Source organism: Fusarium redolens, assembly GCF_020744475.1.
Source record: "Fusarium redolens strain MPI-CAGE-AT-0023 chromosome Unknown BKA55scaffold_8, whole genome shotgun sequence".
NCBI classification, from domain to species: Eukaryota; Fungi; Ascomycota; class Sordariomycetes; order Hypocreales; family Nectriaceae; genus Fusarium; species Fusarium redolens.
In genome coordinates this window covers 606,697-621,230 of record NW_025763671.1, presented here as the reverse complement: position 1 = coordinate 621,230, position 14,534 = coordinate 606,697, and the positions used below count along the sequence as shown (strand labels likewise).

The 14,534-nt window shown below is 48.3% G+C and overlaps 4 protein-coding genes across 4 annotated transcripts; 2 read left to right on the top strand and 2 right to left on the bottom strand.

Annotated features, from left to right (window-relative positions):
- Nucleotides 1-2,350: 2,350 nt before the first annotated feature.
- Nucleotides 2,351-3,505, bottom strand: BKA55DRAFT_568082 (transcription initiation factor IID, 18kD subunit-domain-containing protein). The gene is made up of 2 exons (XM_046192790.1): nucleotides 3,202-3,505; nucleotides 2,351-3,148 (listed from the first exon to the last, which is right to left on the bottom strand). Exons 1-2 carry the CDS (start codon nucleotides 3,260-3,262, stop codon nucleotides 2,718-2,720), a joined length of 492 nt encoding a protein of 163 aa, XP_046049163.1. The 5' UTR covers nucleotides 3,263-3,505; the 3' UTR covers nucleotides 2,351-2,717.
- A 194-nt stretch (nucleotides 3,506-3,699) lies between these two features.
- BKA55DRAFT_690081 (uncharacterized protein) lies at nucleotides 3,700-4,065 on the top strand (the record flags this gene model as incomplete). Its single annotated transcript, XM_046199448.1, has 4 exons — nucleotides 3,700-3,711; nucleotides 3,754-3,863; nucleotides 3,915-3,996; nucleotides 4,045-4,065. 4 exons carry the CDS (start codon nucleotides 3,700-3,702, stop codon nucleotides 4,063-4,065), a joined length of 225 nt encoding a protein of 74 aa, XP_046049162.1.
- A 5,087-nt stretch (nucleotides 4,066-9,152) lies between these two features.
- On the bottom strand, nucleotides 9,153-9,586 carry BKA55DRAFT_363559 (uncharacterized protein). The gene has a single exon (XM_046185866.1). It carries the CDS (start codon nucleotides 9,439-9,441, stop codon nucleotides 9,199-9,201), a length of 243 nt encoding a protein of 80 aa, XP_046049161.1. The 5' UTR covers nucleotides 9,442-9,586; the 3' UTR covers nucleotides 9,153-9,198.
- Nucleotides 9,587-10,799: 1,213 nt separating this feature from the next.
- Nucleotides 10,800-13,139, top strand: BKA55DRAFT_363553 (T-complex protein 11-domain-containing protein). The gene has a single exon (XM_046185865.1). The coding sequence runs from the start codon at nucleotides 10,973-10,975 to the stop codon at nucleotides 12,899-12,901; it is 1,929 nt and encodes a 642-aa protein (XP_046049160.1). The 5' UTR covers nucleotides 10,800-10,972; the 3' UTR covers nucleotides 12,902-13,139.
- The last annotated feature ends 1,395 nt before the right edge of the window (nucleotides 13,140-14,534 follow it).

The window sequence follows — 14,534 nt, the reverse complement described above, 5'->3', positions numbered from 1 at the left end:
GGATCGACGACTCTTTGAGCGTCAACCATTGATCACCAACCACCCCGCAGCCGAACCCACCGATCATGGATCCTCTTTTGCTCTCTTCTCTCACATCAACCAACCGATGAGCCAACAAGAGGAAATCTCTCGCAGTGGGGGTGGAGTTTACTACTAGACCCCGGTAGGCCACTCTTCAAGACCCTTCTTGATGACGAAAGGCAGCCTCTTCTTTGGACGGCCGAAACTGAGTGAGAATCAGTCGTTTTCAGGTACCCGTTTAGTTCTTGATATTAGTGGGATCTCTTTTCATCATCAGTCAGGAAGGGCAAAATTGGCAGAATTGCTGAGGCACGCGAGCAAAAAGAGAAGAGTCTTCAGTGGCGAGGGCCTCAAAAGTCAGGGAGTGGGCGCTTAGAAGATGCTGATGTGACTTGGCCACCACTTGCATCGTCTTGGCTCTGCAACTAGAAAAATTGCGCCCTATCTTGCCCCGATTTCGGTATCGGCTAAGTCGGCCGAGGATGAAGATGCTGGGTCCAGTTGAACTGTTGGAGGTCATAATGGGTCCGGGAATAATCTTCCAGCTCATATATATTTCCGCTCCAGCTACTCATTAATCTTTACAGGATGTGTAAACGCTGCCTTGATCATGGACAATATATCAATATTTACTCAGTTACGATTATCGCCAAGTACCAGGCACACCGGTTATACGATGTCTTGTAGTTCTAGTTATTTAAGCTTAATGCCATACCTAGACAAGGATGAATTCTGCCTTCGTCTTCATTATGGTGTCAGCTCTCACCCACCTTGATCATCAACCACCTAATGCAATCCTCCCAAGATCCCAGTCACCCTCAACAAGGATATACACATGTCAGACAGTCCAACAGGTGCAAGTCTCAAGCACCAGCTTTAAGGGTGTTTAATCTGTCCAAAATGAGCCATGGCTGGAATTGGCGGAATGACGACTGCAGCTACAGTTACAAAAGATATGCTGCGGACCTTCAGGTCGATTCATTTCAGCTGAATGTTTGGCATCTGAGGCAGTGCCCCATCACCACCACAAGACATTCGGCGTCGAGACATTGTCGTTAGACAATTAATCTACTGGAATCAACGCCGGAGCCACCCAGTGTGATCGTAGCGAGATACAGGATGGTGAATTTTCATGATATTTCCGAATATTAACTTATGACACAAAGTTCAAGAAGGCCCTTCACCTGCTCTTGAGGTCTTGGATCAGCTTGTTGAGTCGACTACAGGTCCTGCGCTGCAGCTTTGTTTTCGACGACTAGCACTCGCAGACTACAGCTGGCGTGAACAATGTGAAGGCAACAATTTTCAGCTTCATCAGATATGCTACCCTATCATTGACCGTTTCTATTGGGCCAAGTGAGTCGGGAATTCAATCAGCAACTGTAGTTTTCAGATGCTCCAACTCATCTCGCTATACCGCCATCACCTCCATCACTCGCCTCCCTTCTTGATTTCATTATAGATGACTTTAATTGGCGACTTCCAAAGTTACATCCAGCACGGAATATCACTACGTAGTATCATAAAGTAATACCACTACTTCACAAGACGTTCGGTGACTTTCTGCTTGGGGAGGGAAAGACTAGGCATAAAAGTTATGCAGAGCTACATGCTATGTTGGCAGCTGGGTGCGTTCTGCGTATGGCATTTGGGTAGAGGCAGGAAATCTGTAAAATTCGAGAGCTCAAGATGACCCCTACCGAGATTAATTGTGAGACCTCAAAGACCTGTAGACCTCTCCGTGCTACATTGAATATATCACTTACAAGCCAGTCGGTAGCCGCCTGTCCGTACTGTTTATACCTCTCTTTCCCACCAATTTCTCATCGGTTTGAGGCCCTTTCCTTCTCAAACAACTCTTGCCTGCAGTCAGTTCGTTCAAGATTCTGGTTGGTTCATTGAATGTTCGTGAGTGGCCCTAGATAGCATCACACTTTAGACTCACTATCACGACACCTCTCCAACCATGCCTCCGAATTTGTTGACTTCGTGAAAGATGCCAATAATATCAATATTTGGAGCGATCACTGAACGGGCACCCTTACGTCCCCATACATCAATCAGTGTTTCATTCTCCCCGGATGTAAGTATTGTCTACCGGATTATTAAAATATACGACGCAACAACCGGTACTCATGTAATGAATCTTGAGGGTTGCTATGGCCCTGTCAAGAATGTAATCCTCTCCCAGGATCGCCGGTTTCTCGCATCAGCGTTCCGTGGTAAGAAAGTTTGTGTGGTTCCCTCAGGAATACCTTGGAATATAGTGTAGCTTGGGCTCGAAATAGATCTACAGTTCCCGTTGGTTTACTTCAGGTCTAGTCATTCGGTTTGTATGTGTGTCAATTAAGGCAACATCATAATGGATGAAGCCTTCGACTTGGATTGGCAGTTACTTGTCTGAGGCTTGTATGCAAATTCGATGATCAAGACTTCAATGTTCAGGGCCTACAGACTCTGAGACATGGCGATGCTATGCGGTTTCCAATACGATAATGCAATCCATCCAACAGCATGAGGATCCTTTGATTTACTAGGATGTGTCTTTGCTTAGTCCCTGTCTGTAACTCCAACCCAATTCACCATAGTATGCTCTAAACGCCTTCCCAGCCCACACCAATATTTCTGTAGAACGCCCGAAATGGAATCAAGTAGTAGAACGCCAATCGCAAGAGTCCGGCTCTGCTCAGCTTCTTTTAACGCTTCTTACCCAACGCATCGAGCTCCGCTTCAGCATCATCGTCAGCTTCGCCCAACTCCTCCTCGACCCTTGACGTCGCAGCTCCTACTGCTCCTCCCGTCCTTGTGTCGGATTTTTCTCGCTTCTTCTCTTCATCCGCAGCATCCTTCATGATCTCATCCTCGCCATCGCGCAGAATCTCACGGGCCTTCTTGATCTCTTTTTGCTTTTCGAATACCTCTTGGACTTTGCCCAGGAACGCGGGGTTCTTACGGAACGCGAACTCAAAGTCTTCGTATTTGATCTTTTGGCGGCCTGAGTAATTAGCTGCTCGTGTCGCCTCAAAGGCGATGGATTGCATGAAATCGGTGAGGATTTCGTCGAGTACCCGCACGGTTTCTGGGAGTGGGTTTTGAACATCGCCGTGTGCGTAGAGTAGCTGTGCCACTGGTATAGAGTCAGCAAACGAAGAACTTGAGAGTGAATGGGAGAAGACGTACGCTCTGCATGGCTGAAGTTCATCTTGCCGACATTCTTGCCGGCACGCGCTCGAGGCTCCATGATGAATGTAGTTACTTGCGCCTACGCGCTTGACGCATGCAATGAACAAAAAAGAATAGGTGTCTGGTTCGAGAGATAAAAGTTTGAATAAGATGGCTCCTGAAAATCGAGGTTACGCAGCCTCGCGATAGACATGTAGTTGAAAATACCAGAAAGATTCATGTGCTCAGCTCAGCGCAGCCTTGCGACAGCTGGAGGCTCAATCTGGGGTGTGCTTAGTGGGGTCCGGAGCTCTGTGGGGGTTATTTCCAGGTACGTCACCCCCTAGGTTGAGGTTCAACTGGAAACACGTCGCGGCTCCGGCGAATCTTTACCCCTACCTAAGCACCGCTTGTCGCATGTGAGAAGGCTACGTTGAGCTTAACTTCGAAGCCCACGAGCGAGATATACGATCTTAATACCTCTTCATCATAGGAATAGTTTATCGAGGTGTCAAAATGGTATGCGCTGTGCTCTTCAACGGTGAATCAACGCACTAACAGTCACTCTAGTCCGCCCTCTTCAACTTCCAATCTCTGCTACTCGTCCTCCTCCTGCTCATATGCACGAGCGCATACGTTCACCACTTTACACCTGGCATCATGGATCGAAATAAGAACGGGTACGAAATGCGACTGACGCCGTTGTCGTGGAACGAGGCTGACAGTACTAGATTCATGGGCATCTTCTGGAAATGCGCGAGGATAGGCGAAAGACTGAGCCCATACATAAGTATATGCTGTGTTCTCATGGCCGTACGTTATACTGGTCCAGATAATATAGACAGAGCTGACCATATTCAGGTTTCCATCCTCCTCAACTAAGCCTATTACCATTAATGCCACGTTTATTGTTTTCAGAGATATCACGACTGGTCAGGAGTTGGATCGGAAGAGAAGTAACAGCCAAGTGGGAGTGCTGGCGCCGTTTACCAAGTGTACAAAACCTCATACCACGATCATGAAATAATTTCCCCGTTTCTCTTTCGCAAAATATACCCTGATAGAGTCTTTGAGTAATCCCGTCCCGGTATCTGCTTGCGTTACACCCACGGCATCCAAGGCCTTTCACACAAACAGCTAATCTTTGAAACACGGGAGGAAACTTTGATTCAAGTACCTGATGTGTATGGTCAGATTCTCCTTAGGAAAGTATTGCAGGAAGTATCACAAAAGTGACACGAAATGTGATGATATCTGGAAAGGGTTGCAACTCGACAGGCTCGTCACTACAGGTACCTTTGATGCCACATAACCTGTACTGTCGGATTATGCGCCGGATTACCGACGGCTTAAATCTCAGATATCACAAACGCTATGACCATAGACATGGCAATCTGGCCATTTTGGAGGACACGCACGGTACTGGTCTCAAAGAAAGCAGGCCAATCTGCTTGCCTGTCTTTGTGTTCTGATGGGTTGTGGTGGCTCGTACTAGGAGCTTAGGTGGTCTTACACAGTTACACAAAAATAACGACAAAAAGAAATCAAGCCCATGTATACCAGCGTAACGGTACAAAAGAAAAACGAACAGAAGCCACACGCTGTTCATTCCATCTGCATATTGGTTAAGGATGTCACATCGGCAGTGACGAGAGCTCCAACGTGCATACCACTGAGCCGCTATTTTCATATCTGGCCCAGTGTTGCTGGTCGATCATCGCTCTGGACCATTCAAGCAAAAGCAAGCATATATGTGATTGGCGTAGAAAAAGAAAAGAAAGGTAATATTGCGTGAATCCGGGGTTGGATAAGGATAAGGCTTTTCAGTGTCAGATTGATGTACTGTAATGTTAGGCAAAGGACCAATTTATTGGGATTCCTCCAGACAAATTGAAATTGTTGTTCTTAGAGTGAAGATCAATCAGATCATGGCTCATTGGACTGGCATGGTATGTTGAAATAACAACAATGATCCAAGCCAGATGCGCAGTCCTAAGACACAGGTAATGAGAGGTTACCATCCTGCCATCCTACGCCGCCATGGCACACACTTGCAAGTTGCAAGGTTGATCACCATCAAGACAGTACTGCCTGTAGTCAGTCATTAGCAACGCCTGACGCCGTCATATGCGTGCGACAGAGGCGTAACTCTTGCATGAATACGATCGCACACCGAGCACGGTCGTACACATCCATACACGACCTAGACATCCCGCATAACAAAGGGAATCAATAAGTGGTGTGCTGACCGACCGAGTATCAAAACCGCCAATACCAAACCATGCCATGCTGAAATGCGGCCTTCCGCCGCTCCTTGCCCACAAGGCTTGGCCCTAGGGTTAATAATACCACCACTATCGCCGTGCCGTGGATCTGCTCCGGCCCCGAGCTTCTAGCCCCGAACTCGGCCTGAAGCTTGAGGTGGTCCCCCCAGTCTGACTCGCTGCAACACCACCTACTCAATTCGTAAAATGAGCTGTAATTCGGTTGTGAGGTGAAACCAGCACATTGCCTTCGCAATGAAACTCCAGTCTTGAAAGCTAAGCGCCTTCAAGTATAGGCCTAGGAGACCCCCAACTACAGGAAAAGGGGGACATGGCACCCATATACGAAACGAGCTGACGAGGTTTAGGAGAGAGTTGACGGAAAGGATGCTTGATGTGGTTGGTGTATATAATTCACCATTTAGATGGACGCAGACACTGCGTATGCAAGGCGAAGTTAGATGATTCGAGACGGTGATAAGGCATCCACCGGGAGGGAGGGATTCTTCTTTTCTTCAAGCAGGGACAGGTGCTGGGACAAGGTGGCAACATGTCCCTGAGTTAAACCCATCATCTTTCTTGGTCTCATCGCCCTGCATCCCTCACTGCCTCTGTTGAGTATCGTGGGCTAGGGAACCAACGTAGCCAACATACCTGCCGGTTTGAGAGTACGAACACACCAGCCCAGAATCAATGAGTCGCTGGCTTGAGATTTAGACGGAGAGTTCCTTTGCCTTGCATGGCACTATTGCCTATCCCGCTTCGCCAGGTCTCGTCTCAGTACGTAGGTGGCCAACAATTTTGGGTTTCGCTAGACCCGTAACAATGAGGAAAGGAATAAACAACCTTTTAAGGATATTAGTGGTGTATGGTCATTTTTCTCTCCCCCGTGGCCATCAACCCCGAATACTTGGAAAGCCGACTCAATCGCTTCCACTTCCATTGAATAGGGTAGATCAAATAAATTGTGTTTCACTAATACCCAGGCGAGAGTAAAGCTTCCATGCTCTCGAGAGTATTCTGAGTTTCTGATGTAATGTTTCTGGGGTACGCTGGTTGCACCCTCGCCTTGTCCGATATGGTGGTTTCCGACCTGAGCTGGGCGGACGGAATGGTACACCAGAATGACGCCGCATGGACAAAATGAGCTGAACAAGGGATTGAGGCGAAGCGGCTGATGAGCCTTAGTCAGAAATTTGAACACTGTACCTCCTCCACGGAATAAATAGAGTTGCGCACACGAAGAGCATTCCAATAAGAGACGGCATCTCCGATTCAAGTTTGGCGTCGAATGCCATGATTTAGATTTGAGATTAGCGATGTGGAAATGAATAGAACATCGCTGTTACATTGGAGGTGCATTTGGTGATGCATGCGTCGAACTCTTGAAGTCGGCTGATTCGGAAAACCTCATTGAACTCGCCGTTCGGTAGGTAATATGTGGTATGCGGAAAATGAAAGTTGCGACCAAGTCAGCCACGAATTGTTACACCAGAGTCTGAATGTGACTGCGACTATCGCTACGGCGGTGAAAGAATCCCATCCATTTTCATGGCTTTGCAGTAATCTTGGGCAGAGCAGCATTGCAGCCAAGTTTTGGGCTGTACTTCAAATTTAGGTGCATTGATGCGTTGGCCACTTCGTGTCCTGGCGGATGGTGATGTGGTTCCACACCGATGGTGTTTTGGCTGTGTTCTTGTTGAAAATGATGGAGCCTTTTCTGCTTGTTGTCAATCCTGACTCATTGAGAAATTCGAATACCCTGGCAGTGTGGGCAAACATGAGCCCAAGCCCAAGACTCTGGGCCTCAGTTTTTGGAAGACTATGGCGTTGGACAATAAACAGGGCTTGCTCACAATTTTGATGAGAAATGAACCGATGTTCACGTCTGAGCTGATGCACGCTTCGTGGTCATCCTTGTCAGACCAGGACTCGACGAGGGCCCGTCCTCAAGATTCTCCTACCAAACACACCACAACGACACCACAACCATCCGACGCTCCTGCACTTCCAGGGCTGTACGCGTGGAGAGCTTGATAGGCGCTGGGACTTGACTAGATGATCGAAGCGTGGGTTAACCCTGACGACCTGTTCGCCCTGGATGTTGTTTACCATTCGGTTCGCTATCACCCAAGGTCCCAACAATATGATTGTAAACATCCACCAATCCAGGTCAATCAATGAAGCGGATTATTCAGTGCTGCCGAGGCTGCTGTGCACCGTTCATATTACGATGGTTCGCACATGGAACATGTCTGTACATCGAAGGGATAGATTAGATGGCCAGAAGGGCATCCCAGTACCACCGGGCTGGGATGCACTAGAGATAATACTGGCCAATTGGCGAGACCGAGATTGGTGAAATGCCTTCGCCATGAAGTTGGCCACTTTTCGCACCGAGGAAGGCTGCGACCCTACAACCTCAGTGAACGCCTCGGCGAACTTTGCATTTTCATCTTTTATGTGAGACTACCTAACTACGTTGCAATTGCACGGCGGTCGGTGTCGACCCAACTCACCACCCGGGCCCTCTTATGCCCGTCATCATGATAGAACAGGACATATGCTATGCTTCACTCTTCTCGTAATACTACTGCAGCGACGTCGTCCTGCCCGTGGCGAGGCGCAATCATGCAATGAAACCAGAATGATCCTGACAAAGACCCAGAAGACACAGCATTTGTGGTGGTGGCGGTTGGCGGCATAAGCGCATACCGTCTGCGTGAAAAGATTCTTTCTGGCCGAGGTTCAGATGGATTGTCGTCACAAATTTAAACACTGCCACAAGAACCATGATTTTACACTCTCATCAGTCAGCATTCGGATTGGCTTTGTTGGCTCACATCGCAGTCAATGGGCCATCTGGGCCAGCAAGAGTTGCAGATTGATTCGTAGTGGCCGAAGCTGGGGCGGCTCATTAGTCGTGCGCGACTCCAACTCCGCTGTAATATGCACGCTTCTGGTCCGTTTCTAGATCAGCGGCGGCGGTGGATGGATCTTTATGTGGCCCGCCCCAGAGAGTGCTAGTGCGATGACGATGACGGATGGTCCCTGGCGTGGAGCCCGTGAGTCTTTGTGCCATCCCTTTTTGGAGTTGTTCCAGACATGAGCAGTGTGGCATGTTGAGTGCTACTGTAGGCAGGGCAATTCATTGGTCCCGAATGACCATTATCCCCTGGAATCGATGGGCGAATCGGCGGGCCAAGTTTGGCTATCCCTGGCCTGTTTGGGTCGAATGTTCCTGGGACTTGATCCGTCTTCGGCAAGTGGAAGTCTGACCCTGCTTTGTTTATTTTTATTGATGTTGGGTTTCCCTGAGCCGTTGTTATTACACGCATGGTCTTTCATTGTAAGTCGATGGTGATGTTTAGAACGTAATTCGCCCTTATCAAGTGGTATGAAAGGCGGAAAGTATCCGCATATCAAAGGTGCCTCCTGTCTGAGGCTTGGGGTGTAGGTACCTTACCTTCCAAACTTACATGTTGCCCTGCAAGTGGAAGGAGCCGTTATCCCTCCTAACCTGCCACACAACTCGTCAGCCAAACTTCCACTATCGGTCATCCATCCCATCCCATCGCATGCTATCTCCATCTTCATCTCCATCTCCTCCCGCGGATCCCATGAATGACATCCATGGCGAATCCACTTGCTCCATCTGATGGAAGGATCACGCACTGTGCCCAAAAGCGTATCTTCACCTGTTGGATGAGTCTGTGGGGCCATCATACGTCGCTACGCTGCGATACAGTGATTATCGTGGATTTGCAGCGCTTCTCGTCATGGCGATGGACCATATTGGCAAAGACTTTCGTATCTTGCATTGGGAGCGACAAGCATTGTACACACTGTACATAACAGAGCAGTCTTCTCCTACCGCATCTGTCACTTGCAGAAAATGAAAACTCGTCAAACAAAGAAAAAAGACATGGTGAGCCCCCGTGATACCCCCCTTAGACTGAGTCAAGTAGCGTCTGACCTTTGATTCCCTACTCATCTAACAGAGACGATAAACCGAGACTATAGCAGCAACATGGCTCAGACCCGAATATTGGAGGGTCACGTTGTCGCTGCAGCGTTAAAATTGCACTTAAACTCCCACACTTACAGGCTTCGCCGGCATGCCCTTAGCTGGGTACCAGGAATCAATCTGAATTTATCAGCTTGGTGTCGACAGTTATCGACTCAGACTCATATTCCGTGTCAGTGGCGGTACTTTGAATGGTGGCTACCGACAGTTTGACTCACTAGCTCGTCTAAGCATCGACCGCTTCAGCTGAGTATTAATGCCGCCATTTGGGCGAGAGGGCATCTACAGAAGCCACTGTGTTTCTACTGGATTCCAGGGGCGACAGCCCCAAACCATTCGCTGTTTTAGTTGCATCCAGTGCAACTCCCTCGATGATTACCACTTTACTGTACCGCTTGCCAGGGCCAGGTGTCTGTGGATCTCATTGAAGCCACACGCCCCTCCTATTCACAGGGACCTCCACGCGGATGCTGTTAGGTTACTCCCTACACCCTGTAGGGGTCGTTCTGACTACCCGAAGATACTTTGGTCGTTAGTTACCTGATTTTGCCTCTGCGTCCAGGCCCACCGCTCCCTCCAAAGTTAAGCCATGCCACGCGATTAAGATGAATCCACGCTTGGCCTCCCTTAAAAAAAATTCTAGCCTAAGGAAGACTGTGGCATAGTATTACTTTTGACTTGGATCATGGTTTTGATGGATACTTCTGTGTCTCGTAGTCCAGCTCAGTCTAGCCAGCTCCGTCTAAGTGGCTCCCCTGCTCGCACCCCAAACCAGGATGTAACCCATATATCAAATATCCCCGTCTCCCGTCACTATCGTCCCCTTTTCTCTTTCTTCCCGTTCTTGATGTTTCTTTTCCTATTTCTGTTTTTTCAAACATCTGTGTCTTGTATGTACATCAAGACGTATTTGAATATTCCCCATACTTTGTTTTGCTCCGCAATATAGATTGTTGCCTACTACTCTTGCCACTAGACACATTCACTTAGTCGAAAAGCAACTATCCGCGAAAAGAAGAGAATACAGACAAACCAGGACAGCGTTGCATATCACCGAAACGAACTGCGAGGCGACACACCGAGAGAACATCCGCAACGAAGGAGGAAGGGATATCATCTGTACTGTCACACAGCCGTAATTGGGTTCACACATACCGACGCTGTTCGCTGCAAGTTCACTGGATCCTTGTAAGTCGACCGCATAATCTCAACACTACCAGTCTGCGACTCCCTCGACCACTGTTCCGCCTATTGCTTGTCACTCAAGGTACAACATCTGGCCGATGAATAGTTCTTAGCCGAGTGCATCCGCAACTGGTCGTATACTCGTGACTGCTTGGTTTCATCCTCAAGCTCACGTCCTGTCTTTGTTGGAGGTCTTGCTGTGGCTAACACGTACCGCGACAGTTGAATTCGAAAATTATAATTTATTGACAGACATTCGACTCAATTCACAAAGACACTCGGTGGATCAAATCAGTAAATTATCATAAACAACATGACGGCGGATCAAGGGTTTGGAGGCCCGGTCGAGCGATCGAGGCGGAGTTTGTCTACCTCGGGCCCTGGGCCTAATGGCGAAGGAGAGGCAAGGCCTGAAAAGGAGACAGCCAGAAAACCATCCACAGACGAGAAGGACGATGTCATAACAACCTCACAAGTCTTGCCTCGCCGATACGACAGCCCTTCTGATACACCAGCACCAGTAGCTGCACCACTATCACGAAATCCTTCCGAAATGTCAACGACATCAACGACATGCAGTCCAGGACCTGAAAGTCGGAGGTCTCCTGCCCCATCACAGCCTCTGGAACCTCCTGTAACGAAATCAAGCCTGGGAGAGCTTGAGGTTTCTAAGATTATTAACAACCCCAAATTGAGGCACGATATCAACTTTGATCCTGAGCTTCATTTCAGACCTAACGTGGAGGGAGACAAGGGTCGAAGAAAGCACGATCGTGCTAGCATTTTCTGGACGACACTCAAAGAGGAATTGGTCGAGTTCATCGTGGACCGAGACAGTTTTTACGCCAAGCACGGCACAGGAGACGACTGGTGCTTGCCAAAGCTTCTCAAATCTGTGAAGGAGATCATTCAGACTCTTGTACCCCAGCGCGACCGACAGTTTCTTGATGAGGGTCTTAACGTGGAACTTCTTATGCAACAGTTTCACCGAGGCATTGCTGACTTGGAGAAGCTTGCTTCGTGGCTTTCACGAGTCCTCAAATCTCACTGCGCACCAATGCGGGACGAATGGGTTGATTCGATGTACAAGCAGCTCAGCAACGGTAACAGCAACAACGATGTTGAGGAGCTTGTTAACGGCATGCGAAGCTTGCTCAGTGTCTTGGAGGCAATGAAACTTGACGTTGCAAATCATCAAATACGCTGTCTTCGACCTGCTCTCATTGAAGAGACAACCGCTTTCGAACAAAGGTTTCTGATGAAGAAGCTGCGAAATCGCAAAATGGATATAGGCGATGCTAAACCATGGTATCAAGAGGCTTCTCGAACTTACCCTGGCGGTGCCGGAAAGATGTATTCTTACTTTGGAGATACGGGGGTTTTCTTTGAGGGACTCTCGCGGTCCATGCTCCCTTCCGCTGGCGAGAAGCCTCTGCCTGGCACTTTCTTCTTTGACGAGGACCGACTTGGACGTGTTCGATCGGATATTCTGGACGCCATCAACCTGGACGTCTGCATGCGCATGTATGAGGATCTTGAGCGAATTGCGAAACTCAACTCGCCTCCTGCTTTTGCGAGCGCCCTGTCAGATGACCACGAGTTCAACTTCAACACTCCTCCTTCAAGCTCAAGACCTTCCAGTGTTACACTGAGCTCTGCAGATTCGGCTTCGTCATCACCACGCTCGTCCATGGTCCTTCCCCTGTATCTCAACTCGGAAACCAACGAGGCCAAAACAAGAGCCCGAAATCTTCGCGACAGCCTGGTTGCTCTGCTTCAGCAGGCACCACACGACCAACATTATCACGAGAAGTGGCGTTCAATGGCTCCCTCTATGGCTCTACAGATCTTCCGATTCACCAATGCCCCCATGGACATGCTTGTCCCATTCGAAGAGAAGCTTCTGGAGAACGTTTGCCGCATCTCCTCCCCTATCTACAAGGAGATGGAGGAGGCGTACCGCATTCGCCTGCTAACCGAACTCGCCATGCGCGTGCGCTACTTCAAGGCCCTCTCAGGTGTATGCTTGTTCTCGATTGCCACTGGTAATCGTGTACCAACAAGCAGCCGCAGCCTGGATGCAGGACGGGACCGAGACCTGGATGCAGCCATCCGTATGGGTCAGCAAGAGGGTGGCATCGAAGATATTGCGACTCGTATCGCTCATGTGGGCGTTGTCCACTGGAGGATATGGGCTCGCATGGCATATGTCGACGACGACGACGACATGTCTATGGACTAATCAGCCCACGGCGGAACAACATCATGTATCCCTTTGTGTCACCAATTCGTTATACCCACATTTACCTACTTTTTAATGTCGATACATGATTAACTACGCAATATCGGCTGGACCGCATTACGCACACTGGCACACAACGCACACGCACTATGCACTTCCTGGCCTGGAGCCATCTGCTCTGTCTCAAGGGAGTGCAGATTTTTCGAGTCAATATTCGGGTACCTACCCAAAAGCATACACTGGTCGGCGGCTCTCTGCATTTACTCAGTTATCACTGCATGTTCTGCGCTTTTCATAAGATATGGTTGTTTGTTTACCCAGTCCGTGTTTGCTACTGTGGCGTTCAATGGTGGATAGTCTCTGTTTCAGGGTATCAATGAACCCCCCTTTTTTATTTATTTGATCTAATGGCGCTTTTGGTGTTCTGCATTGGAATTATTGAGTTGTGGTGACACCGACGTCGTACGGGCAAGCACATGGCTTCGTCGGCTTCCAGGCTGTACAAACATGTGCGCACCTTATTCGCATTTAGATCAGGCGCACACATCGGACTTCCTCATACTGGAGATTTATTTCTTGAACATACATGGCGCGTTTATATGGACATTAGACTAGACAGAGAAAGACTAGAAGAAATTTTACATGTTCCACAACGATTGATCCCCATTCATGACTGTTGTGGCTGGCTGCATCTATACTTGTCAGACTTTGGTGGTATGTTCCACTAACAAGATGTTGTGTAAGTCAATTTAATTGTTCAGCAAGACTTATTCCTTTGACTTCCAGGCAGTTTCTGCCAAACTTGACTTTCCTTATGAGGGATAACGTAAGGTCATAAATGCAGCAACATACTGACTGAGACTGATGCCACATGATGCTTGTCGTGTGACTACCACCACATGCGACTTGCTCACAGTATAAATGAATAGCCCGCAGTTCATTATGTCGACTACCAGGAATGGAAGTTGGCCTTCTGTGTATTCAAAATTTCTCTGAATCTTATAGCTTGGCTTATTCACTGGTATCACCTCCTGTATCCTCTCCCTTGCCCGAGGAGGAGCCACGTAGAAGGTTAATTATAGAGGTTGAAGGAAGTCAGCTTAGGTATTTTTCTGGGGGCGTCACTCACTATAGGTACTCGAGTGAAAAAGCAAAGGCAGATAGATACATACAATTGGTACATTTCTGATACGCGAGATAACCATTTGGAGTCTGGTCGTGTAATGAGGCAGATTGGTTTTGGTAAGGAAAATTTAGACCAATAAGTCCCTGAAGAAGCCCTGGAAGTGACTCATGCTCCGGTCTCGATCCACTTGTGTTGCCTTCCTGTCCTTGATGGGCCTCTTCTAAGCTGACAGTGGAATCGAGACAGTTCCATTAATCTCTAGCTCTATTCATCAAACGTTCGTTCAATCAACTCAAGAAAGATCCATTATAGTATGATACCAGACAATCAAAAGACAGTGGGGGCTACTTCACGAGAGATGATTAGAGCTTATTCATTCATGGCGCATCAACAGCACAATGAGACGCCATAAACCTTAACATTTCATGCCATCTTCTCGAACGAAAGCTTCACGACGAGGCAGAAAAATCGCAATCATCGAATGGTAAATCAGGTCAAGACTGCCGT